Genomic DNA, 24,711 nt, shown 5'->3' with positions numbered 1-24,711 from the left:
CCACAAGTTATACCACGTTTATTAAAATGCTGGAATTAAATCGCTGTTGCATGTCCACACTGTGCTCCTTGTGACGCTGGAGCACATCTACATTAGCAGCTCTTGCAACGGCAAAGACAGCAGTGCGTTGTGGTAGCTAGCCCACTGTGCAACTGGCCGCAGGGTGCTTTGGGAAGGGTTTGCAATGCGTCATGGGGCAGGCACAGCATCAATCCCATTGTTCCTCTACAAGGGATCTGTGACGCCCAAGAGTCCAAAGGGTAGGTGCTGAGAATGCTGGTGTAGTCAATTAAATAACAGGCCCAAATATTTGTAACTCAGCTTGTTAAAGGTAACATAATATTTTATTGCCTGGTATAAGAAGGGTCATGTGTGTGTGTGTAACAGCTGGAAAAAAATTATCATTCCAGGAAAAATATTATCATCTACATCCACATGAAGAGTTAATCTTGCCCACAAAATTCAAGGGGTAATTGTGCAGCGTGAAGAGGCTCATTCAAGACAAATCATTACATGCTTTTTCATTAGTTTTCAGTCAAAAGTAGGGTTACCATATTTAACAAAAAAAGAGGACCCTCCACGGGGCCCTGGCCCCGCCCCTTCCCCGTCCCAACTCCACCCCCTCCTCCCTCCCACTCCCAGCCACGCGAAAAGGGCTGCCCAAGCGCTACCGGCTTCACGGTTTGCCGGGCAGCCCCCAGACCCTGCGCCCCCGGCCAGCGCTTCCCCAGCACAGCTGGAGCCCGGGAGGGGAAGCGCCCAACTGGGGGCGCAGGGTCTGGAGGCTGCCCGGCAAACCGTGAAGCTGGTAGCGCTTGGGCTTCAGGCAGCCCCTATGCCTCCAGACCCTGCGCCCCCGGCTGGGCACTTCCCCTCCCGGGCTCCGGCGGCGCAGGGTCCGGAGGTATGGGGGCTGCCCAAAGCCCATAGTGCTCGGCTCTTAAACAGAGCCGAAGAGTCAGGGGAGGAGCAGAGCCGCCGCGAGAGGGGAAGTGCCCGGCCGGCATTTTCCCGGACATGTTCGGCTTTTTGGCAATTCCCCCCAGACAGGGGTTTGATTGCCGAAAAACCGGACGTATGGTAACCCTAGTCAAAAGACACAATCGCTCCAATGCGCAGAATAACTGTAACCTGCTATTCTCAAATCTTCACTGACTGGGAAAGTAACTGACCTCTGGGAGTCACTGATCTAATTTTATAAATCCTTCAGGGAAATATTTAAAAAGAAACTGGGAGATGGGAACAATTTTAGCTACAGTGATTTCCATGGTCAATGAATGGTTCAAATGAAAGACTGCATAAATCCAATAGATACAGTGAGGGTTTGGCTTATATATCTCATAGAGCTGAAAGGGACCTTGGAAGGTCATTGAGTTAAGTTCAGTCCCCTGTCTTCAGCAAGACCAATTTCTGCCCCAGATCCCTAAATGGCCCCCCTAAGGATTGAACTCACAACCCTGGGTTTAGTGGGCCAATGCTCAAACCACTTAGCTATCCCTCCCCTCCATAAATTGGTATAAACTAAATGACATGAAACTATCAACAGTGTAAAGCACCAAGACATCAAACCAACTATAAAAAACAGCCTCACGTTAAGAAACATTAGGTTGGTTGCATTTCCTGAGGGCACAGAGACAGACAGGGCTTGAAGTATTCTTACTGTAATAGATTATACAGGTGGATGGCAGGCAAGGCTTGTTTAAGTTTCTCTTGGTGAGATACGTAGCAGGCAGACTGTGCATGTACAGTAGTGGAAATGGTTTCAGAGGACTCTGCTTTGTAGGACTCCTCTGTCTTTTTACTGTGAGCATTGCTTTATTCTCCCTTCCAGATGTCTGGCATGAAATAACAAAACTTCCATTGACCTCAATGGAGCCAGGATTTCACCCTGTTCTAAAAGCAACCAGCACTATATTTATTTGAAATATCAGATATCATAGGTGTCACCCTTCTGTGATTTACCCTTTTTATTTTGTTGTCCAAGCTGAAAGTTGTGATGTTAAAAAGGGAGTTCTGCTCAAAACCTGGCAGAATGATATAGCCCCATTTATGGTTTTTAATCAGAAGACAAGCTATTAAATATTTGGATATTTTTATATATACACATTGGCAAGGAGGGAAAGAAATAAGTTTAATGAACTTTTCCCTATACAGTCAGAGTTACTTATTTGGTTGCGTTTAGTGAAAGGATTTCTTTTCCCGTCTTTTTGATTATTTGCTCATTATTTCTGATTGCCCATAGTGCCACTTGCATTCTTTTAATACAATATATTAACACTTTGCACTTCTTTAGCACCTTTTCCCCAAGGCTCTCAAAGCACTTTACAGACATTAGCTAGCTAATATTCACAATGCTGAGTGATAGGAAAGTGAGGCATAAAGATATTTTTAAGGCCAACATTTTCAAAAAATGGCCTTTGATTGTGCCCAATTTAAAACCTGCTGGGTTTGATTTTCAGAGGTGCTGAACACTTTCATCTCCAGTTGCAGTTAATGGGAGCTGCGAGTGCTCATCACTTATGAAGAGTCTGAAGCTGCCCAAAATATTTTAGCCAACGTGACTTGTCCAGGGCCACACAGTAAGTGAGTGGCAGAGTCCAGACCTGGAAACAAAACCCTGATCACCTGACTTCATCTCATGCTCTAACTGCTAGACTACATTCGCCATCTTTTACTGCTGAGTTTAAAACTTTGTAATAATCCAGGTAATATACACGTTACACTATATTTCATACCCTACTGTGCATCTCCAGTGGTCTTAACTCTGATGGACTTAAGGTCTGGATTTTACAAGTATGCTCTCAGAGGGACTCAGAAACTGATATAATGCCTTCATGTGCATCTGTTGATGCTGAGTTTATCCTCACCCTAATAGTGAACAGTTTTCAAAAGAAATAGTGGGTATTTTCCTGTATTTACAGCAGAATTTAGGACTCAGGGAAAAAAACATGACATGTGATTGTCACATTTGAAGATATAAGCAGATTTGAAGGAAAGACTTTTACACCTCACAGTGCCCTCTTATCAGCAACATGCATCTGCTGAGAGTATTTTATAAAAAGTGTAATATTTTGAATTGTGTTTTGCCCAAACAGAGATACTGCAATCTATTTAAGGAAATAAAAATCTTTAATATTAATTCAATTAATGTAAATGCTGTGTTTAAATTAGCTTAAGCAGATGACCCTGGCATGTTACATATGGGGGAAACTGTTTCTAGTTATATTAACAGAGAAAATTTGAGTATTAATACAAACATACTGGAAATATTTTAATAAATAAATATAAAATATTTTACTTGCAAAAAATAGGCCTCAATGAGAAATCTTTCTTACTTCAACTGACTTCTAGATCCTTCAGCTGACTTCTAGACCCTACATTTAAAATGATGCATTTATTAAACTTGTCAAATTAATTATGCTTTATCTATAAAATTAAATAATTGAACTGGAATTCTGATAGTTGTGTGCAAGTATTAAAAGTTATTAACTTTTTAAATGTCAACATTAAAATTTTAAATAGTGCTGCATGTACAATATCATAAATACCAAAATATTCAGAGCTACAGTTTTAGTCATTTAATTTATAGAAAGTGCTTATCAAGTATTTAAATCCATTTACAGTTGAATTCACTGGTGTAAATCAGTGCTCAGATTTGACTATTTGACCATTTGACTATCACTCATAACAAATCTTTTATTTTAAGATACTTTCACCTGACTAGATGGAATAGGAGGTTTTATTTCTGCAGATGTTCATGACAAATATTTAATGTTTCAAATACTTTATAAAAGGTGTAGATTTTGTGTTTCTTTTTGCAGTGCATTTTTAAAAACAGACTTATAACTGAAGGTTTGCGTTCACTCAGGAATGCCATGGAAGCTCTTAAGTCACGGACTTAACTCTACGGTTCACCTAAATCCCAGACGCTTTTTTTCCTCACCCAGAGAAGTTGGTTCAATAAAAGATTACATCATCCACCTTGCCTCACAGTTCAGAAGATGAAGATCTGTAGTACTGACATTACAACAGCCTTCTCCAAAAAAGTGCTTTGCCATTTGTTTAGAAAAAAGAAAATCAAAATGCTGCACTAGCATTTTAGAGCTCATTGTCCAGAAACAGTTTGGCTTTAATAAATGCACATTCTGGAGAGTTAGGCTATTCTTTGCAATAAAAGCAAAGTTTGATGCTCTGTCAAGAATTTCTGTCTCTCTTCATGCAGACCTGACAGCGGCTGATGACGTTTTCCAATTCCCCTGCTTTTAAAATCTGTGGTAAAGGCTTCCTAAAAGAAAGAGAATAACACATGTACTTTTCTTTTTAAAATAGGAGTGAGGTGGTGGGAGTTTTCTATATTTGCACTCTTGTCTCTGTCCCCATCACCCCAGCTCTCACATAGCTCTTAGCCAGCCTCACCAGGGCATGTGTCACAAGGACTCCCTACACTAAGCACTGATTTTGAGCCAGAGTAAGTGAGGTAAAGTACCACAATCCCATCATTGTTATCTAGACTGTTAGGGTCTAATCCAAAGACCAAGTCTTTATATTGGGTTTTGAATCAAAGCTTCAGATTCCCCTATTTTTAAAAATCTGTTCTCATCTCCTTAAGCAAGAGGTGAAAGGTGATGTCAATGTAACCCACACATCTCCTGGGTGTGGTGTTCTGTCCCATCTAATGGCACCAAGACCACTTAGAGAGAGAGAGAGAGATAAAATGAGTCTCCTCTACAGCCTTAGCTAACAGCCAGTTGGCTTTTAGCTCATGTGGTAGAGACTCATGCACTACGCTCCAGAAGCCCCAGATTTGATCCAGACCGACGACGACCAGGGTCTGTCAGCGTTACATCAACTGACAAGACTGGGGCATGACCATTAGCTGCCTTGAAGAACGAAATGTGTGTTAGTATACACTGAGCATATGCTGACAGTGCAGCCCTCAAGAGCATAGGGATATGTACAGCAACACACAATGCATGTGTGTAGGGTTGCCCCTGAATGTGTACAAGATGACCACAAGGCATAAAGTACATGCCAAGAAAAGATGGAGGGATTATAAAGGACACATTCTTGAAACATCAGTGCTGTTTATGGTTGTAGGAAGAAATATAAAAAGCTTTCTGGGATATATGAACTTGGAAAATACTCACTTTTCCCCATATCGAAATTTAGCATGAAGGGGCCAAATTCTGCACTAATATACACCTTGGAAATCCCACTGAAATTGCCGGGATTGTATAGGGTGGAAATCAGTATAGAATCAGGATCGAGAAGTTCCAGTGCGCTTTGGCTTACTTGCTGCTCTCTAGAAAATTCACCATTGACATAAGCAAAGGAAACCGCTGAAGATAATGGAATTGCACCTGCTCGTATTAGTGGTGAATATTTCCCTGTGCTTTTAAAAGGCTTGTTTTGGGAAGGCTGAGATTTAAAGAAATTAAGGCTTTGATTCTCTGTTAGGCCCTCTGTGCTGTTCCAACACTGCAAAATGACCCTAAAGCCAACTTAGCCACCCTCGCAAGAATGACTCACAGGATGTTCAGATAATGTACAGCTAAGTTAATGGCTCCTATGCTACCCCTGGACCTGCAGCAACGGTGGCTGGTGTGGACGAAGGCAAAGGGTCATAGCTGAGTCACTGGGAAAGCAAAGGTTACCTGAACATTCTTCTTGGATCTAGTGAAGCCAGCCAGAAGCTGTAGGAATTTGTGTAGTAGTTGCATGTCCCTCTACCATGACATTCTATGAATGGAATGGCACGGAATTCTTCCAAGCAGGATCCAGGTGATGCCAATGCTTGGCCAGAGGCTTCTGAACCGGCACTTGTGTACTGTAACCACAAAACTATCTTTAATGAACATCTGCTAAACACCTTTTACTGAACAGAATGCAAGGAATATCTTTCTAAAAAGCACTGTGTGAAGTACCATTCTAGCAAAGTACCATTGTGCAGCCGAGCTAAAACAACAATCAGCACAGATTAATTTTACTGAATGATGGATTATATTTTGGGATGGTGGTATTTTGACATTAATACAATTTACTACCTTGTAATGAAGTCCAGTACAGAAGCTTTAGGACAATTCAAAAGATTTTGTGGTATTTCTCTAATCCCTGCAAAGGTGTTTTTCTCTGTCAGGTGAGAGGTCATGAGAACCAGGCCCAGGACAAAGATAGAAATTCCCTGGAAGAGGTTTGGCACCTGCTTAGTTAAGGACCATAGTAACCTGATTTCAAATGAGCCATTTCTCCAATTTTAATCTGTGCATTGTTTTCCCTTGCACTGATTGCTTCTCTTTTCATAAAAAGCGGAGAAGGAACTTTTCTTATCTGCAGTGGAAAATGTGCTGGTAGAAATGCCCATAAAATGACCCGTTACAGTAGAACACTTTGGATGGAAACCTCTTGCAGTTGATAAAAATCTGCATGTTTAAAATCAGCACACGGTCATAACCACACCCTAGAAACAAGCTATCTTTCTTTCCTTTCTTCTCGAAGCAGCTTTACATTACTTAGGGACAAATCCTGGGAAAACAGCAAACCCCACTCTCCATGTAAAAGGGTGTTGCTCCACGTGAAAAGGATGTGGGGCAGAAGGATGGAATTTTTAGTCTCGGTCAGTCATCCACAGCTGCTAATGTAGGGTATAAGGATTCGGAGGAGTAGGAAAGGTTGTATGATGATCCCCCCCACCCTCCAATATGGACACACACCTACCCCCTTACCCATCCCTCTCCATGGTAAGTCACAGAGGATCTTCTCCAAATTTCATAAATGGGATGTGCTCTCCCCCTTGACGGGGTTTATGCTGCTGCTGTCCTGCTCTGCAATCAGCACACAATTTTTAAGCAGATTATGGATTTTCAGTGGAGTTTGGCCCTTACGTTTGATTTACATTAACACTGCCTGGTATTGTTAAGGCTATAACTCTAGTTTCTAAAATGGTGTTGAATATGTTTTGCCCTCAGCTACACTTGCTCTGCAACTGTATTTAGGAAGAGTTCAGCTGCACCATCGATGACACCTGCTTTTGTTGTAGTCTAGACAGTTATGAAAAAACACAGTTCATTTACTTTTCATCTGTCCACAGTAACCAGAATCCCAAAGTTCTCCTTTCACTACTTCCCCTTTTCTTCTAGAGGTTGGCACCTATTGCTTAGATAGATCTGAGACCCTTCCTGTAGCTGGTTGTTCTGGAGCTTCTGCCATTAGCATGAAAGTCAAAAGGATTAATAAGACTCTTGCCTGTTTTTAGCCAAAAAAAGAGAGAACATTATGGCATTCTTAAAACAAAACAAAAAACCTATGGGCAAATGCCAGAAATACTGAGAGGACAGAAATAGGGAGAGTTCTTTTCAGGTAGAAGAACGCATTAGCTTTCCAAACTGTGTTAGCAGCACCCAGTGAGTATTTTGTGTCTATTTTCCCCTTACCATAACAAAGGAAAAACCCTTCCAGAGAGATATCCAGCCTTGAGGACATAAAGGAATTGCAGTTGTTTGGCTGTGAACTGCTATTACCACTGCTGGTCCTTCACAAACAATACATCTGTAATACGAAACACATAAATATTGGGTGAATTATTCCAGACATTTATATACAATTCCCATCCCATTACAAGCATTGGTCTGAATTTTGGAATTTGCACTCATAACATTGCCCCCATGGAAACAGGTAAACTGGTAACCAGCTGTCAGGTACTAGACTATCCAAAATACATGACTTTACAATTTCCATCCACTGCAAGGAATTCGTGAGGCAAGGAGATTAGCCCTAGAACACTTTAATCATCCTAATGCTGCCATTACTGAAATGAAAGGTTAAAACTTGCTTGCTTTAGATACTCACTGCTTGTGGTGTTATATATTTTTACCCTGGAATACTCGGCAACTTTATTTGCCACGATTAGAAAAATCTGTTTCATCCACTAACGAAGGAATATAGACCAAATCTTGGAGTGTGACTGAACTGCACGGAGTGCTGCAAAGGTGGGGAGAGTGCATGTTGATCTAAAGCTTGCTTTTACACCCTCGGGCCTTATGATGCTCTGTGCAGTGCTGCTGATGTTTTAAAGTTGCCTGAGGGTTTCTCTAACTTAGGCTAGGCTGAAAAAGGCCATATGGGACCAAAAATGCAGCTGAGGACTGACACAGTACAGGAGCACCACAGCCATGCCCCATTTCTTCCAGCCACATTCTCTTTTTCTCAAACTCTGATTCTGTTACTAAATAAATAAAATAATTAATGGAGATATCCCATCTCCTAGAACTGGAAGGGACCTTGAAAGGTAATCAAGTCCAGCCCCTCTTCTGTCGACTCCGGTACTCCACCGGAACAAGGAGCGCAAGCAGAGTTGACGGCAGAGCGTCAGCTGTTGACCTACCGCAGTGAAGACACCATGGTAAGTAGATCTACGTATGTCGACTCCAGCTACGCTATTCACATAGCTGAAGTTGCGTATCTTAGATCGACTCTATGCGGTAGTGTAGACAAGCCCTCAGTCTCTAATTTTCCTGCACTGATCACAGTAACTATGGTTTATTCCAGTATATGTTCATTAAAGTAAATTCAACTGTAAGAAGACAACACATTCCTAATGTTGAAATAAAGTGTTTCCTTTTAGCCTGTCCAAATCTAAGAGCTTGTCTACACTGCCGTGTGGGGTTGATCTAAGGCCTGGTCTACACTGGGGAGGGGGAATCAATCTAAGATATGCAACTTCAGCTACAAGAATAGCGTAGCTGAAGTCGACGTATCTTAGATCAACTTAGAATCACTTACTTCGTGTCCTCGCGGCGCGGGATCGACGGCTGCCTCTCCCCTGACGACTCCGCTTCTGCCTCTCACCGTGGTGGAGTTCCAGAGTCGACGGCAGAGCGATCAGGGATCGATTTATCGCATCTACACTAGACGTGATAAATCGATCTCTGATAGATCGATCACTACCCGCCGATCCGGCGGGTATTGTAGACGTACCCTAAGATACACAACTTCAGCTATGTGAATAGCGTAGCTGGAGTCGACATACTTAGATCTACTTACTGCGGTGTCTTGACTGCAATAAGTCAACAGCTGATGCTCTGCCATCGACTCCACTTGCGCTCCTCGTTCCGGTGGAGTACCGGAGTTGACAGAAGAGCGCTCAGCGGTCGATTTATTGCGTCTATAATTGACCCCTGCTGGATCGATCACTGCCCGCTGATCTGGGCCCTAATACACCTGCACATGGAGCAGCTGATCATTATGTAACTATTGCTACTTAATATCATCAGGGTCAGTGAGATTTTGGGTTGTCTTTCTTATGCCAGTTATGCAAATTAAACATACCCTAGCTTTAACTAGGATACCTGAATGTTTAAATGAACATTTGCAGTAGCCATGTTTGTCCCAGGCTATTAGAGAGACAAGTTGGGTGAGGTAATATCTTGTATTGGACCAACTTCCGTTAGTGTAAGAGACAAGCTTTCGACCTATACAGAGCTCTTCTTCAGGTCAGGGAAAGGTACTCAGGGATGTCAGAGCTAAATACAAAATTGTCTAGTATAATTAGTTAATACATATTCTAAGAAATTATTTAAATTGAAGTGGCCCATTAACACCCCTGCAGTCACAGGACAAAAAATGGGGGTAAGTGAGTTTCAGACTGTGTAATAAGCCATGGCTTATTACAATCTGTTGGAAGCTAAACCATCTGTTTTACCTTGTATTTAGCTGTGACATCCCGAGTACCTTTCCCAGGTCTGAAGAAGAGTTTTGTGTAGTTTGAAAGCTTGTCTCTCTCACCAACAGCAGTTGGTCCAATAAAAGATATTATTCCACCCATCTTATCTCTTTAAATGAACGTCTCAGTTTTGGTTTCGGGGTCTTCTTGATATTTGCTCATTTAGGTTAGATCTAAATTATTCACCATTTTGGACTTTGGTACCACATATCAAACACATATTCAAACATGATCAAATATCCAGGTGGCTGAATTCAGAGCTTGTATTGGCTAAGACAGGTAGGCTGACCGGAAAAAAACAAGATCATATTACAGAACTGTGAATGGAGGAGTTTGAAATATTTCTACTAGAGCCTTGCAAATTCTTCTGTTCACAGAGAGAGATTGTTATTGCAAGTCTAGTTAATTTGTTAGCTACTGGCATAGTATTTTTTAATATTTTTTCATTTTGAAAGCTTAACTCATCTGTACTTGGCATTTTGCTGTTCAAAATAAATGAAGTTATCTGTGTAGGTCGGAAGAGGGGCTGAAGTTATTAAACTCATACCTGCTAATATAGGGCTGTAAGGCTCTGCCAGAGATTGGTGCCATGTCTTCTGGCATTGGTGCTGCAGTTGACAGCCAGTATGAATAGTCATTGCGAGAAGCAAAACTGCAAACGTCATTGGTGTTACAGAATAAAAATGGCATGGTGGTAAATCGCTGCAGGCAGCTACCAACTGTCCCTGAAAGACATAGGATGGCAGTCTTGTGAAAGCTATGAGAGATATTTAGCATAACAAATGGAACAGTGATAAGATCCAAACTACAGCACTAAGCATAAATACAGATAGAGCATGTAAAGAAAAGAAGCCACTTCTCTGTACAGTAGTACCATAAGTAAGGGACTCTGATGATTAAATACAAAGAGGCTACATTAAAATAGCATGGGGGCTAAGAACAAAATCTGTTGAAAGCAAGGAATTATTTCTTTTGATTAATTCTGCAATAATATCCTTCACCTAGTCCCTGATACTGAATGGCCAAGGGGAGCAAAGGAGACAGGGATGCTGGGAAGGAACTATCTCCCTGAGCCATGATTTCTTCCCTGGGTCTCTCTTGAGGTGATAGAGCTACTTACTTCCCCTTTTATGGGACTGGTTGCACGAGCACTATCTAGCCCTTAGTGTACAGTGGAGATTAGTATCTCTGACTGATATTTTCATTTCAGGTAAATGATGAGATATTTACTGCACATTTGCCTTTCTTGTCACTAGTTTAGGCTCATTGCCCTATTCAGTACGGTGGCCATGGGTTTTATAGAAAATGGTTTTAAAAAATTCTTTCTAAGATGGTACCAAGGTCTTGGCCATGTGCTTGCTCATTTCCTTGTACAAAGAGAAGAGAATAACCACTGTAGATCTGAGCTGTCCCAGATGGGCATGAAGGAATCTTTGTTGACTGGCTGTGCCGGGTAAAGATGAAGCCTCTTCTCGTTGGACCAGGTATTGAAATACCCGGGGAACCAGGTAGGCCCCGTACTCCTGGAAAGCCAATAAGCCCAGGAGATCCTGTAAAACAAAACAAAACAAAACAAAAAAACACCACACCAAAACATACATAATTTTATCCTATTACTCTTTAAACAGTATGTCTCTGATTTGTTTCTGAAGTGACTGAACCCATCCGGAAACAAAATTTTAAATAGTTCAACAACTTAAATATTTTTATTATCTGCCTTCCAGTAGCATCTAGAGTCCCCAACAGACAAACAACCCCTGTCCCAAAGAGCTTGCACTCTAAAGAGACAAGACAGACAAAAGCTGGGAAGGCAAAGAGATGTGAAATGACCTGTGGAAGGTAACATAGCAGGAGAGTCAGGAATAGAATCTGGAACTCCCACGTGAATGTCTGAGCCACCGGAATACACTGTCTCTCCTGGATCAAGCTATCGTCCAACATATATCTACATGTATCTTTCTACAAAAACTACATTTTTAAATTCTCACCTAACTTGAGAAATTTGATAATTTCACATATATTATACAAACAGATATTGTACAAAACCGATACAGGTTTTAAATACGTTCAAAAGGTACATGAATAGCATTTGTGTGGAACAAATAAAACAATATTAGTTATAAAATACAATGCAATTTGATTCTATATAGCATTCTTCCAAAATGCACAGTGCTAAAAAACATGGTTTCCTTTGCAGGAGATGGGTAAATGTAAAAACATTTTATGGTGAATGACTTAAAAACAAGCAGGTCCAATTTGTTGTTCTATAATTGACTGTTTATATAAAACGTAAGGAGCCTTGGTGATTGGTGATGGACATGGACTTCTAAATAAACAAACAGACATTGTCAATCACAGAGGGAGAGAGAAGTTAAGCAGCATAACCAAGGGAGGAAAGGGATGTTTTCAAATGAGATCTGAAAAGAGATGATTTTAGTGGGACTATTCATGTGTTTAAAGTTAAGCATGTGCATAAGTGCTTTGCTGAATCTAGGCCTGAGTGAGGGTGTCATAATGTAATTTGTATCTGAATGGAAGGATCCCCAGAATGGAGTCAAACTTATCTGCAGCTTCAGTCAGCATGATGGGACACAAAGAGCTATGTCTGCTTCACTGTACCTCTTTGTCCTTGAAATCCTTTGTCTCCTTTTGGACCAACTGGTCCAACTATGCCTGGATTTCCACAATGGCCTGGTAGGCCTTTTACACCTTGACGTCCTGTGTTGTATACACAAGAATATATATATGTTAATATAACAATAATTATTCTACATATACACAATTACCAATGACAAAAAACAAACAAAACAAAAACAATCAGCCAGACAAACAACACCTGAGTGCAGCTTCATAACAGCAGATACTGTGGTATAGTTTTTTATAGAATCAAATGCTTTAAAGTCAGAATTCTATAACATTTCTGTCACCAGATTTTGCATCAAATAAATTAGGAAGATGATATAAAAATAGTAGCTATATGTAGAACGTTTTAATTTTCACAATAGATTGTGTTAATATTATTGTTAATTTTGTAACAGTCAGGCCTCGATTTACACGGGTTTTTTTGCATGGTTTCAGTTATGCATGGTAAATGAATTGTGGCCCTTTATTTTTGTACATGGTATGGATTCTCTTTTACATGGTGTGGCGCGGTCACCAAGATGCGCAGATCAGTGGCGTAGCCAGGATGGGACACTTGGGTGGGCCCTGACTTTGGGTGGGTGGGTGGGCGGGCAATGACGGGGGTAGGAGTAGGGTTACCATATTTCCACAAGCAAAAAAGAGGATATGGGGGGGGGGGGAGGAGCCCCGCTCTAGCCCCACCCCCATCCACTCCCTCCCACTTCCCACGCCCTGATTGCCCCCCTCAGAACCTCCAACCCCCCCCCCCGCTCCTTGTCCCCTGACTGCCCCCTCCTGGGACCCCTGCCAGTAACTGCCCCCTAGGACTCCACCTCCTATCTAAGCCGCCCTGCTTCTTGTCCCCTGACTGCCCCCTCCTGAGAACCCCCCACCCTCACTGCCCCCCTACGACCCTACCTGTCCCCTGACTGCCCCGACCATTATCCACACCCCCACCCCATATTCACACCCCCACCCCCAGACAGACCCCTGGGACTCCCAGGCCCTATCCAACTGCTCCCCACCCCGACAGGACCCCCAGAACTCCCAACCCATCCAACCCCCTCTGCTCCCTGCCTGCCTTGACCCCTCTCCACACCCCTGTCCCCGACAGCCCCCCCCAGAACCCCAGACCCATCTATCCCCCCCTGCTCCGTCCCTGACTGTCCCAACCCCTCTGCACACCCCTGCTCCCCCCTGAAAGCACCCCCCCAAACTCCCGACCCATCCAACCCCCCCTCCCTGTCCCCTGACCAGGGCCAGCTTTAAAGAGCCCAAGAATCAGGCTGTGCTCTGGCCGGAGCTCCGACCAGGGTTGCGGGGCTTGGGGCTGGGCCAGAGGTGCTCAGCCGAGGCTGGGCCGGCGCGCTCGGCTGGAACCGGGGCGGTGCTGCTGGGGCCCAAGCCAAGCTGGGCCGGGCCGGCGCTGCTGGGGCTGGGCCGGGGGTGCTCAGTCAGCGCCGGGCTGGCGCGCTCGGCCGGAACCGGGGCCGCTGCCCTGGGGCCTGAGCCGGGCTGGAGCCGCTGGGCGCCATTTGGCCCGGGCCGGAGGGAGCCGCTCGGCCAGAGCTGCGCCTTCCCGGAGCTCTCCTCCTCGTGCCCCCCCGCCCCAGCTTACCTGCTGCGGCCTCCCACCCTGTTTCTTTTCAGACCTTCGTGGGAAGCAGGGGAGGGGGAGAAGCAGGTGGGCGGAGCGTTCAGGGGAGGGGAGGAGGGGGAAGACAGCTGCGGGGCCGGACAGTGTGGTAAGGCTGCAGGGGATGGGGGGAGTCGGGAAGGGGCTTTGGCTGCCCAGCGGCGCTTGGCCGCCGCTTTTCTGTCTATAAATAGCCGACCGGGGGGAAATCCCGGACATTTTTAGATTTTTAAAAATTCCCCCCGGACAGCTATTTATAGACCGAAAAGCCGGACATGTCCGGGGAAATCTGGACATAAGGTAGCCCTAGGTAGGAGAGGGGAGACAGGAGGGAGGCTGCTTCCCCTAACCCCCTGCAGCCGGCCTTGCGGGGGGCGATGGACACTCTGCACCCCCGCATGCTGCAGGTGCGCATTGGGGGGGCCCTGGCACCCCACTCCACCCACCTAGCATTCCAGCTGGGGAGCAGGCAAGCCCCTGCACCCTGAACCCACTCCCCGGCTGGAGCGCTGGGTGGAGTGGTGTAAGCCCCTGTGCCCCGACCCTTCTCCCCGGCTGGAGTGCTGGGCAGGCAGAATGGGGCAAGTCCCCATGCCCCGACCCTGGGAGGAGCACTGGGCTGGTGGAGTGGGGTGAGCCCCCGCACCCTGACCCTGCTCCCTTGGTGCACGACTGAGGTGTGGGGGCCCCTGACCAGAGTGTCCATCGACCCCCACAAGGCCGGCTGAGGGGGTCAGGGGAGGAGGCCCCGATCCTTCCTGCCTTCCATCCCCACCCCCATCAATGCTCACCCACCTGAAGTTGGGACCCACCCAAGTGTCCTGTCCTGGCTACGGCACTGCTTCACACCCCCCGGCCTCCCCAGATTAACCGTCGGCATTCTGACTTAAACAGCATCAGCATTATCATCATATCAAGTTCATCCTCAACATCAGTAAAGGTTAGTAGCAAGTTAAAATTTCATTAAAAATTTTTAATAAAACCTGTATTGGATAAATTAGGGAGGTCTTCTTGCGAGCCTGGAACCAAAACCCTTGGTATCTTTTTAAGCGATTTCTATTTGCACGGTGTTTTTTCAAGATCATAACCATAGTGTAAATCGAGGCCCAACTATATACCTTTTGCAGCATTTGTTGTTTTATTGAAATTTTCCAAAAGTACAATAGCAATCCAAAATGGTATGAGTTGCTGCTCTTAGATGCATAAATAATGTAGATTCCAATACAAGATACATTTTCTTGTAAGAGGCAAAAAATGCTCCTTTATTCTATGCCTTTTGTTAACCCTTAGGGAACCGGCTAAGTCTTGGGAAGCTTACACCTTAAGGATTGGCCAGATTTCAGAGGAGCACCATAGCATAAAACAGTAATTGATTTTGGTTGCTAAGAGGTGCTGGTTCAGGATTCTCAGTAGTTCTAACTGGCCTTATGTGCTTCTGCTAGGAACACCCACTTCTCTGGCATGCCTGATCTGCTCCACTTCCCTGCAGGTTGGTCTCATCCCCTCCTTTAGTTTGAAAGCAGTTGGGAAATGGTGTTCAGTATCAGCTGAGGACACTGGCATGGAGGAATCAGCATGATGCTGGCAAGGTGTCTCAGCGGCAAGATCAGCTAAGCTAAAATGGAAAGAAATCAAAAGGCTCTCCACTCAGTGGGAGGAGGGTCTCCTTTGGAACTTTCTGACTGGGATGGTAAGAATCAGAGGTAAGTCATGGGGAGAGTGAAAACAAAAAGGGGAACAGGAGTAGAGAGGAAGTGGGATGGTGGCTGAGTTTACTTGGCTCCTGTCTTTCATTTAAGAACCTTTGGGATGACGGGGGCCAGGATTCTTCAAAAAGTAATATCAGAGCTGACGTGAAGTAGATAAAAAAACAAAACAAATGCCCCCACATGACAATCAGACAAAAATGCTGTGAGGTCAACCCCTGAAAGAGATACACATTTTGTTATGTATTATAACGGGTATTTTTTGTCAAGATGAATCACTTTTTACAAATATAACGGTTATGAATCTACTCAAAAGGAAATTGTGAACAGCATGACAAAAATGTTTGTGAATTGTTTTTTGCACAGGTCTATGTTAAGGGAACTGCTCACCAACCCAGTGAACTAAAGGGGTAAAGTTATGAATAGGAGGCTGTCAATATGACACTAAAATACAATAGAAAAGGAAAGCGATATTAAGAGAGATAAACATGTCTATGCAGAAATTCAGGGTGCCAGCCAACCATGAACAAGTCTCATCAACTAGCCTAGGCAAATGGTAAAACATATACCATGTAATCCTGGTGGCCCTCGAGGTCCTGGATCTCCTGGTAGTCCTGGGCTTCCAGGTGATCCAGCAGGTCCTTGGTTTCCTGGGATATATGTTGCTTTCCTAGGTGCTCCAGGCTGACCTAAGAGTGGAAATACAACAAAGAGCTGGATGCTTTATATTAACACCCCACCCCCCAAAACAGTTTTGGGGCACTAGAATGAGAAAGACTGCAATAATGGTTACCAGGGGGGCCCTTTGGTCCGATAGATCCTGCTGCACCCATTGGTCCAGGGGGTCCTCGATTACCCTTTTCTCCTAAAAAGGAAGATTAGACACATGCATGATTGTAGAAGCCAAAAGAACTGTCAGTGGTTTCAGAGATTTGTTTCAGAATCCTCCGGATACATGATCTCACAGAGTCTTAACAAAAAGCTACAGTGACTGTTTACTTGGTAAAAATGGCACTGTAGGGTTCCATGATTACTGATGCTCAATTATTTACATATAAAATTGAGTCAATTTACAATAATACAGATTTTTATTTTTAACAGCTGCCAAATATGGGATGGAATCCTGGTCATTTGCCCAGGGCTGTGTTGGCAATAAAATGCATTATCCTGTATTAAAATAGCATACAGAAGGCCCAATCAGGATCAGAGTCCCATTGTGCTAGGTGCTGTGCAAACATAAAAGACAGTCCCTGACCCAAAAAACTGGGGTTGTGGCAAACTAAAAATGTATCCTCATCCCAACCCCCATAACATTTTTATGTAAAATCAAATCGGCTTGGGTGGAATGTATCCCAAAGAATCATTTGGCAAACCTTCCCCCAAATCCTTATGGTGTTCTTGTGCATAGTGATGGATCATGGTGGATAAGAATAGGGTTCAATTGGCTGTGCTGACTAGAAACCATGGCCGAAAGGTCTCGTAAACCATAGGAGTCACCCTGTTTTGTATTGTGAGTTTATTGATTGAAAAGTTGCATGGAGGGAAGGCAGATGCTTTTTATTGAGTTGGTGTCAGGTTGGGCTAAACCAGAATCTCTGCAATAAAACACAACCCAGAGAGGATGAGTTGTGAGCAAACCTGGTCTTTTGGTGAATTTTCCATCCCTGACCCTTCTACAGCCACGTTTTACTAAGAAGGTTCCATGTCTCCAGTTATACAACTGGTACTGTGCTGTCCACAAAAAGTATGTTTAATAAATAGGTGAATACCGGTTACACCTGGAAGTCCTGGAAAGCCAGGTTCACCTCTAGGGCCTGAATTGCCTGGGGTGCCTTCAACTCCCTGCAAGTCAGACAACAAGAATGAAGAAAAATCATAACAGTATTCAGACACTGCAAGATATGCTGTCTGGGTTTTTACTTAGAATTTAATATGTTACCGACTATGCTATTTTTCAGGCAAACAGAATGACACAAAACATGTTCAATAATTTATACAACTTAACTAAAAATTGAGAGAGAATGTCCAAAGGGGAAATATCTGAGCTACTGCAAAATGTGCCTACAAACATACTATAATCAGACAACATCTGACCCTTCGTGTTGGCAAGCACACTAAAAATATTCTGCCCATTGTTAAGAAGTAAACAAGTAAACAGAATTTCATCCACCAAGAGCTACACTCAGGAATGATAAAACAGCAAAATCAAGGAAACTACTATAAATTCATGGTGATGTGTTCTATGCTGTCAAGGCTGATTCCCCACTCTGGCACTTCGAGTGCAGAAGGTGGGGGCCTGCAAGGATTCTAACTATTAATACTGGCCACTCCAGGCTTGTATTAAACTTCCAAGGTACAGCTTCTCTCTAACCTTGGATGTGTAGATGCTGCCACCACCCAAATGCAAAAAAAACCCCTTTGAACACAGGAAGGTGCACTTAGGAATTCCTCCCTGTGGGGTACCCTCAAGCCCTTTCACCCCTCCTCTGGGGAAGAGCTGAGAAAGAAAACAAAGCAAATCACCTGTTGCCGCCAGCTAATTAAACAACATATTCACAAACCTCTTAGAACACAAAACCCCCAATCCTGTTCTTAAAAAAGGTAAATTTTATTAAAAACAAAAAGAAAATACATCTGGAACTTAGGCTATTGCTAGATTTTAAAAGAGGAAATAAAATAAGCATCAAGAATGGTTTTCTTGAGGTCCAGCTTAAAGGTTACAAGCAAAACAAAAGCATTTGGGGGTTATCACAGAGGAGTACATAAGCCTTACAGAAATAAAACAGATAAACCTCATTGCGTCTTCCTAGACATTTCCTGATCTACTTACATATCTGGGGTTTCAAATGAGTAGTTTCTAGGTATGATTTGATGATTTTTCATACCTGGTGCAAGCTTCTTACAGCATTGCTGCTCTGTGTCTCCTCTCCAGGAGACAGACAAAGGAAAAGTTTTTTCCCCCCAAGTTTAAAAAGTTCTAGCCCTTCCATTGGCTCTTTTGGTCAGGTGCCCACTCCCTTCCTTTTACCTATGGGCTTTTTTAACCCTTTACAGGTAAAGCAAGTAGAGAACAGCTACTAACAGGGATTTTATAGCTAACTGGCTGGCTGGGTGTCCATAAAAGGGAGCTACCCCCCTCCCCTTCATTTATCACAGATGCCCTCTGAAGCTTATGCACAACAAGTACTCACCTTAATTTCTTTCTTACATCACAATTTTTTTTGCCTGGGTGTAATTTTCACCAAAACTGTGAAATTAAAAAGTGAGTGAGAAAGGAGGAGTATTCATTTCACTTACTGTTAAACCTGGAGGACCAATATTGCCTACCAATCCTGGTGGTCCTGGTATGCCATCTATACCTCTAACACCTTTGTTTCCTTTTATGCTGTACACAGGGGTTCCAGAAGATCCTGGTCTACCAGGAATACCTACATTAAAAAAAAAAGCTGAATCAGTAAAGGCATCCAGTAGGCATATTTCATGGCAGCATTATTTACAGCACAGCTCTGCCATGAAAAGTGACTCTGCAGAAGTGGCATCATGGGGCTCCATGTTCAATGGCCCTCAATGATTCCAAAGCAAGAAGCATAAGTGTGTATTTTTTCCAGCTGCCAGCCCTGCACACACAACCTGAAATCTGGGTTGAGAGCTGCACCCAGCACCAGTTACCAAATTAGGCTTTTAGTGACACCAGTGCTACCTCCTTGCCTTTAAGTAGGCTCTCGGTAATACATGTGCAAAGCCACTGGTCCAGGCCTGGCGCAGGATCCAAGGGGAAATGGGTTTATGTAGGGGTCAGGGGAGGGATTGGGATTTTAGCAGAAGATTTGGTTCATGGATTGAGAGCCATTATGTTATTTTAATTTTATGTTTCACTGTGTAGACGTCCCTCATTTTTTGCAATGGGAAAGATATACCAACTGATAAAGCAATTATCTGTTTAATTATAAAGTGCATAAGCCCCTGTCACCGGTGATTCTAGATTTGCCAAACCATCTCCACTAGATACTAAAACTTCTTTTCGCATCAATAAGAAATAAGAGCAACACACCCAGTCGTCCATCCACTCCGGCAAGACCTCTATTTCCTTTCTGGCCAGGAATCATTATGCCTGGTGCACCTGGGAATCCTGGCTTTCCATTCAATCCAGGAGGTCCAATTGGTCCTGGATCCCCCATTAGACCTTTAATACCTTCTGGTCCTGGACAACCAGGAATCCCCACGTCACCTTTGATTCCTGTGAAACATAAAAAGTTGCATAATAAGTTCTGAGATAATTTTCAGTAGGGCAGCCATTACTTTCAGAATCCCGACAACCAAGAATGCACACATTTATTATATGTTGAAAATGGGACTGTTGTCAGAGTAGGTGCCAAGTGCTGTTTGTTACACAAGACAACTTGTTGTAAGCCAATGTAGCTCAGGGCAGGCAGCACTCACTGTGGGATGGTTAACATGCTGCTGTTTATCAGACTGCACTGAAGAGCTTGGCTGTGCAAAGGAGTTATTTTGATAAAGGAGTGGAAAGATTTGAGGAAGAAAGAACAACATGGGATTGTTGGTTGCCATGATAAAAAAAAATGCTATAGTTTTGCAGCTGGAACTGGCAAATCCTTTTAAACCAAGTCACAGCTAAAAATATCAGGATCCAGAACGGACTTATTTTGTTCATAGTGCTGTTCTTGAACTCCTTGTTTTACATGTGAAGGGAAATCTTTTCATTACTGAGGGATGTTACTGGATACCTCCCAGTATTAGAAAAACAATGCGAAACATAGAGATTGGGAACTGCTGTTGTCACGCTCAGGAAATCATTTCCCCCTCTTGCAACTCCAACCATGTAGATACAAGAAGAGAGAGCTGAATTAAAGGAAATTTACATGAAAAGAAATGGATGTGGCTTTCTTTTATCCTGGCAGACAATGGTTAGTGCACAGTAGAAACAGCTACCAGTGTTAGAACATATCCTGATAAACAAATCGCAATAAAAAACAAACTAGAGACTCCTGTGCTTGATTACACCTTTATAAAAGCAGAACATATGTCCTTGATTTCTCTGTATTATATAGACTTAACTGTACAAGTAAGACATCTTGAACCCTAACAAATAGGGCCAGATCACTGATTTTAACTACAGCCCCACTCTCCCTCTTTTTAAGAGCCTAAGTGACAATTTAAGCATCCAAGTGCAGAATTTAGCTTAAAAAAGGGGGGCGGGAAAAATCCCCAAACCTGTTTAAAAACCAAACTCATGGTATCTGAAAAGAAAACTCACCTTTAGGACCAGAAATACCTTGCGGACCTTTAATCTGCCATCCTGGTGCACCTGCAAAATAACATTTCACGTGCGACTCAACAGCCCCTAAGCACTGGTGGAAGATACATGTTATATTCGTCTAACATTCCATACATCTGTTCAACATATACTAGATCAAACATCACATTTTAATTATCTGAAAAATCTTTATTAGTTTGGATCTGTGCTATGCTGCTACTCGGAAATACGAATGAGGTACCATCTTTTTTTTTATCTCGGAGGCACATTTTACAGTCATATTTGAGGTGAATCTTACCAGTGCTCAAGCCTTTCACACACACACACACACACACCCCCCCCCAGGAAAACCACTGCATTTGTTTTAAATCAGCAACTAAGAAAAATGAGAAAAGAAACTGAAGTATGTGAAAAGTAAAAATAATATGCCAGTCGTTATTAAGAACTTGATATGAAGAAATAATACTGAATATCTGTTTTTGTACTAACACACAAAAAAGCAACTTGAGGCTAAAAATGTGAAAACACTTTTCTTCTGTCAATGAGGAAGAACTGTAACTTTCTGTGGCTGCTGGGGAAAAAGAGGAAGAGCATCTAACTGCAGGATTTGAGAGTTAAAGAGTTGGATCCTGCAAAGATGTTGGCAGGTAAGTAATTTTATTCATATGAGTAAACCCAAGATTGGCTTCTAAGTTCTTATTCTATCTAGAAGTTGAGGCTATTGCTTCATTATAAAGGTGTAAAATCTCTAACTCTTTTTGAGGCCACCTAAGATGTTAGCAGCAATACCCTTATCTTTGTAGAAGTAGACATTAAAATGGATTATGTAATGATCACAATGACCCAGAAATGTGATGCAGGAGCCATGTGTATATACTGTATTTTGATGTCCTATGCAAAATTCATACAGAAAGTTTGTGAAGTGTGAAAGAAACCTTTTAGTTACCAACATAATTTTTGTATTTCAGGGATTCCTCTTTTAGCCCACAGGATTGACAAGAATTGTGAACAGGAAAGGAGATGAGTTTCAAATAACATGAAAATATTATACTGCAGTACCTCGTTCTCCCTTTTCCCCTGGGGAGCCAGGAATACCATCCCGTCCTTGATTCCCCCTTTCCCCAACAGCTCCGTTGGCTCCAGGGGCTCCTATTGCACCTGAGAATTATAAACTGTCATTTTCATTTTTACTTATCTGTTTGAAATGCAAAACGACAAGGAAATGATGCTCATTTACTAAAGTGTTATTAACAGTGGTGCATTAAAAAAACCCACAACTGTACTAGTGTATAAATGGTGGTAAAGTGCAGCATCCTGCTCCCATGGAACTCACTGGCAAAACTCCCATGGACTTCAATGGATTCAGGATTAGACCCACATTATGCTTACAGGCTACTTTCTTCTGTCTTTCAGAGAAATTGTAGGACCCAGTCCATCAATGGGATCACAATAATGGGACTCCATCTGGGCCACAGGGTCTCAATGCCAAGATCATATGGCGCTTTTGAGGCTCAGTGAGTGAGAATGAGAGTCTGACCTCTCTTATACTAGTATAAATGTAAAGTAATTTCATGGAAGTCAACAGCACTACTCCATATTTACCTTGGTGTAAATGAGACCGGAATCTGGCTATGACAATACTCGATACTAATTTTGTTGATAATGGCTATTTCCCCCATTGTTTTCACTTCAATAAAATGTATAGTAGATATTTATAGAACTCCCTGTATGTATCAGTGTTCGGATCTCTATTACTCTAGCAATGGACTGTCATGCTCTGTCTTTTTCGCTCTCTTCTCTGATTGCTTCTTTTCTACTTCTGGCTAAGTCTTTGTTTTTTCATCCACTGTGGAGATCTCAATGATCCATAAGGCAGAGCAGGACTTTCTCACCACTTGTGAGGCTATTACATGTCCCTGCTATCTTTAGTGTCCTGATATTTAAAAAACCCTTTCTCTGGGTTTAAAACTGTACTAAAACTTTATAACTGTACCTATAGCTTTATGATGGAAATATTAAAAAACCTTAGAACTCAATTTGAAAAATAAATAAAGTAATTTGCAAAAAACTCAGAAGAAATTGAAAATCTCAACTATCTCATGCCAACAGAGGAAACAAACAAGCATGCAGAGAGCTGGGAAAGAAATGAGAGAGAGGATAAAAAATCCAACCTGGAGGGCCTTCAGTGCCTCTCGGTCCTGCCACCCCCTTGCATCCTTTAGCGCCACTATCTCCAGCACATTTAGATGGCCCTGTAAATGGGGGGGAGAGTTTGGGAGAAAAAGAAGAAAAAGCTGCATCACCCTGAATTCAGGTCAATATTGGATCCAGAGTTAATGGTTTGTTAGATCTACTATTATTTTACTTTGACCAGATTCTCAGCTGATGTAAACTAGCACGGCTCCCTTAATTTCAATGGTGCTTTGCCAACTCCCATCAGCTGAGGAACTGGCCTAGTTATTTCTGTTGGAAGATTTGGAGATTCCCCTTTGCTAAAAAAATGTAAAATCTCACCATTTTCCAAAACCAAAACTCACCTGGAGCTCCTGGTTTTCCACAATCCCCCCTGTTTCCAGGTAGTCCAGGTTCTCCTACAAGTCCTGGCTGACCTGGTGATCCCCTTTCCCCTTTTCTTCCCATTTCTCCTGGGGGACCTGGATCACCCTAAGAAGCAGCAGCCAAATACATTTTAGATAAGCGTTTTATTAAGTTAAAATGCATATTGAATTAGTAGCATTTAAAAAAATCACATATATTAAAGGTGATGTGAATATAATCATGGCTATTTGTTGTGAGATGATCTGCAGACAGAAAATATCAAAGTAGGCATATGAAATGTTGCTCCTAAAATTTTATAATGCACCACTGATGGTTTCAAAGAGAGATCTTAGTTTCTAAAACACATGTCCAATGTATTTTAAATATCTCACAAAAGCAGTTCCCTGAATCTCTGGCCTCTATTTTCCCCCACACTCAGCATCACCAACAGCACACACACTTAATCTGCATTTACACTAGCTGTTTTAACAGCTCCTAAATATAAAATGGTCATCCTCTGGGGGGCTTGGAATTAATTTCTCCATAATATATAGTTGTACACAAAGGTCCAGATGAGTTGTTTTTTTTTTTTTTAAATTCCCACCTTCCTCTGAATTATCTGGTTTAGGCCACTGTCAAAAACAAGGCTCTGAAGTAGACGGATAATTGGTCTGACCCAATATAATTTGTATGTTCTTACATATAGGTCCCAGATAATAAGTAATGGTGCCTAAATATAACAAGCATGGGCATGGTATAAAAAACAAGACACACAGATTGGATGGAATGCCTAAGGTATAATACAACACACAAGCTGATCCACACATTTCAAATTATTTTATGCAGCAAGTAAAACAGATTACAGTTAATTTGCCTTTGAAAAAGTGGGTTTTAGCTGCTCCTGGGCCTGAATATGTGACATTGAATTACAGGCACGTGGCCTACGTTTTCTAGAGAAAGTTGAACTGTTTAAAAAAGTAACAACTCATGTTTCATCATGACATTACTACTCCGTCAAAAACTGATAGCACAACTTTAAAACTGTTATTTTCTTTACATGTGAAAAATGGATTTTTTTCTGTACCACTCAATAATAGTCAGCAAATATTTGTAAGCACCAGTTCTTTTTCTCAAAAGGACCAGTCTTCATAAATAAAAATATGAAAATTATTCCAAAAGGTTCCATGTTTACAAATATGAAACTCCTGGACCCAGG

General features: G+C 42.6%; 1 protein-coding gene across 1 annotated transcript in view; it reads right to left on the bottom strand.

Moving 5' to 3' along the window:
• Positions 1-3,563: 3,563 nt before the first annotated feature.
• Positions 3,564-24,711, bottom strand: part of COL4A3 (collagen type IV alpha 3 chain) — a 125,603-nt gene continuing 104,455 nt past the window's right edge. The window contains exons 38-52 of the mRNA XM_054040195.1: positions 23,495-23,621; positions 23,129-23,209; positions 22,017-22,115; positions 20,958-21,008; positions 19,734-19,919; positions 18,980-19,110; positions 17,452-17,524; positions 16,476-16,547; positions 16,252-16,371; positions 12,338-12,436; positions 11,056-11,268; positions 10,266-10,443; positions 7,431-7,545; positions 5,655-5,827; positions 3,564-4,285 (exon numbers count right to left, since the gene is read on the bottom strand). Of these exons, the coding sequence (XP_053896170.1) occupies positions 4,195-4,285; positions 5,655-5,827; positions 7,431-7,545; positions 10,266-10,443; positions 11,056-11,268; positions 12,338-12,436; positions 16,252-16,371; positions 16,476-16,547; positions 17,452-17,524; positions 18,980-19,110; positions 19,734-19,919; positions 20,958-21,008; positions 22,017-22,115; positions 23,129-23,209; positions 23,495-23,621 (1,809 nt within the window). The 3' untranslated portion in view covers positions 3,564-4,194. The remainder of the gene's footprint in view (positions 4,286-5,654; positions 5,828-7,430; positions 7,546-10,265; positions 10,444-11,055; positions 11,269-12,337; positions 12,437-16,251; positions 16,372-16,475; positions 16,548-17,451; positions 17,525-18,979; positions 19,111-19,733; positions 19,920-20,957; positions 21,009-22,016; positions 22,116-23,128; positions 23,210-23,494; positions 23,622-24,711) is intronic.

The sequence above is a fragment of the Malaclemys terrapin genome, chromosome 9 (assembly GCF_027887155.1).
Source record: "Malaclemys terrapin pileata isolate rMalTer1 chromosome 9, rMalTer1.hap1, whole genome shotgun sequence".
Classification (NCBI taxonomy): domain Eukaryota; kingdom Metazoa; phylum Chordata; order Testudines; family Emydidae; genus Malaclemys; species Malaclemys terrapin.
This window is presented reverse-complemented; position numbering and strand designations above follow the sequence as displayed.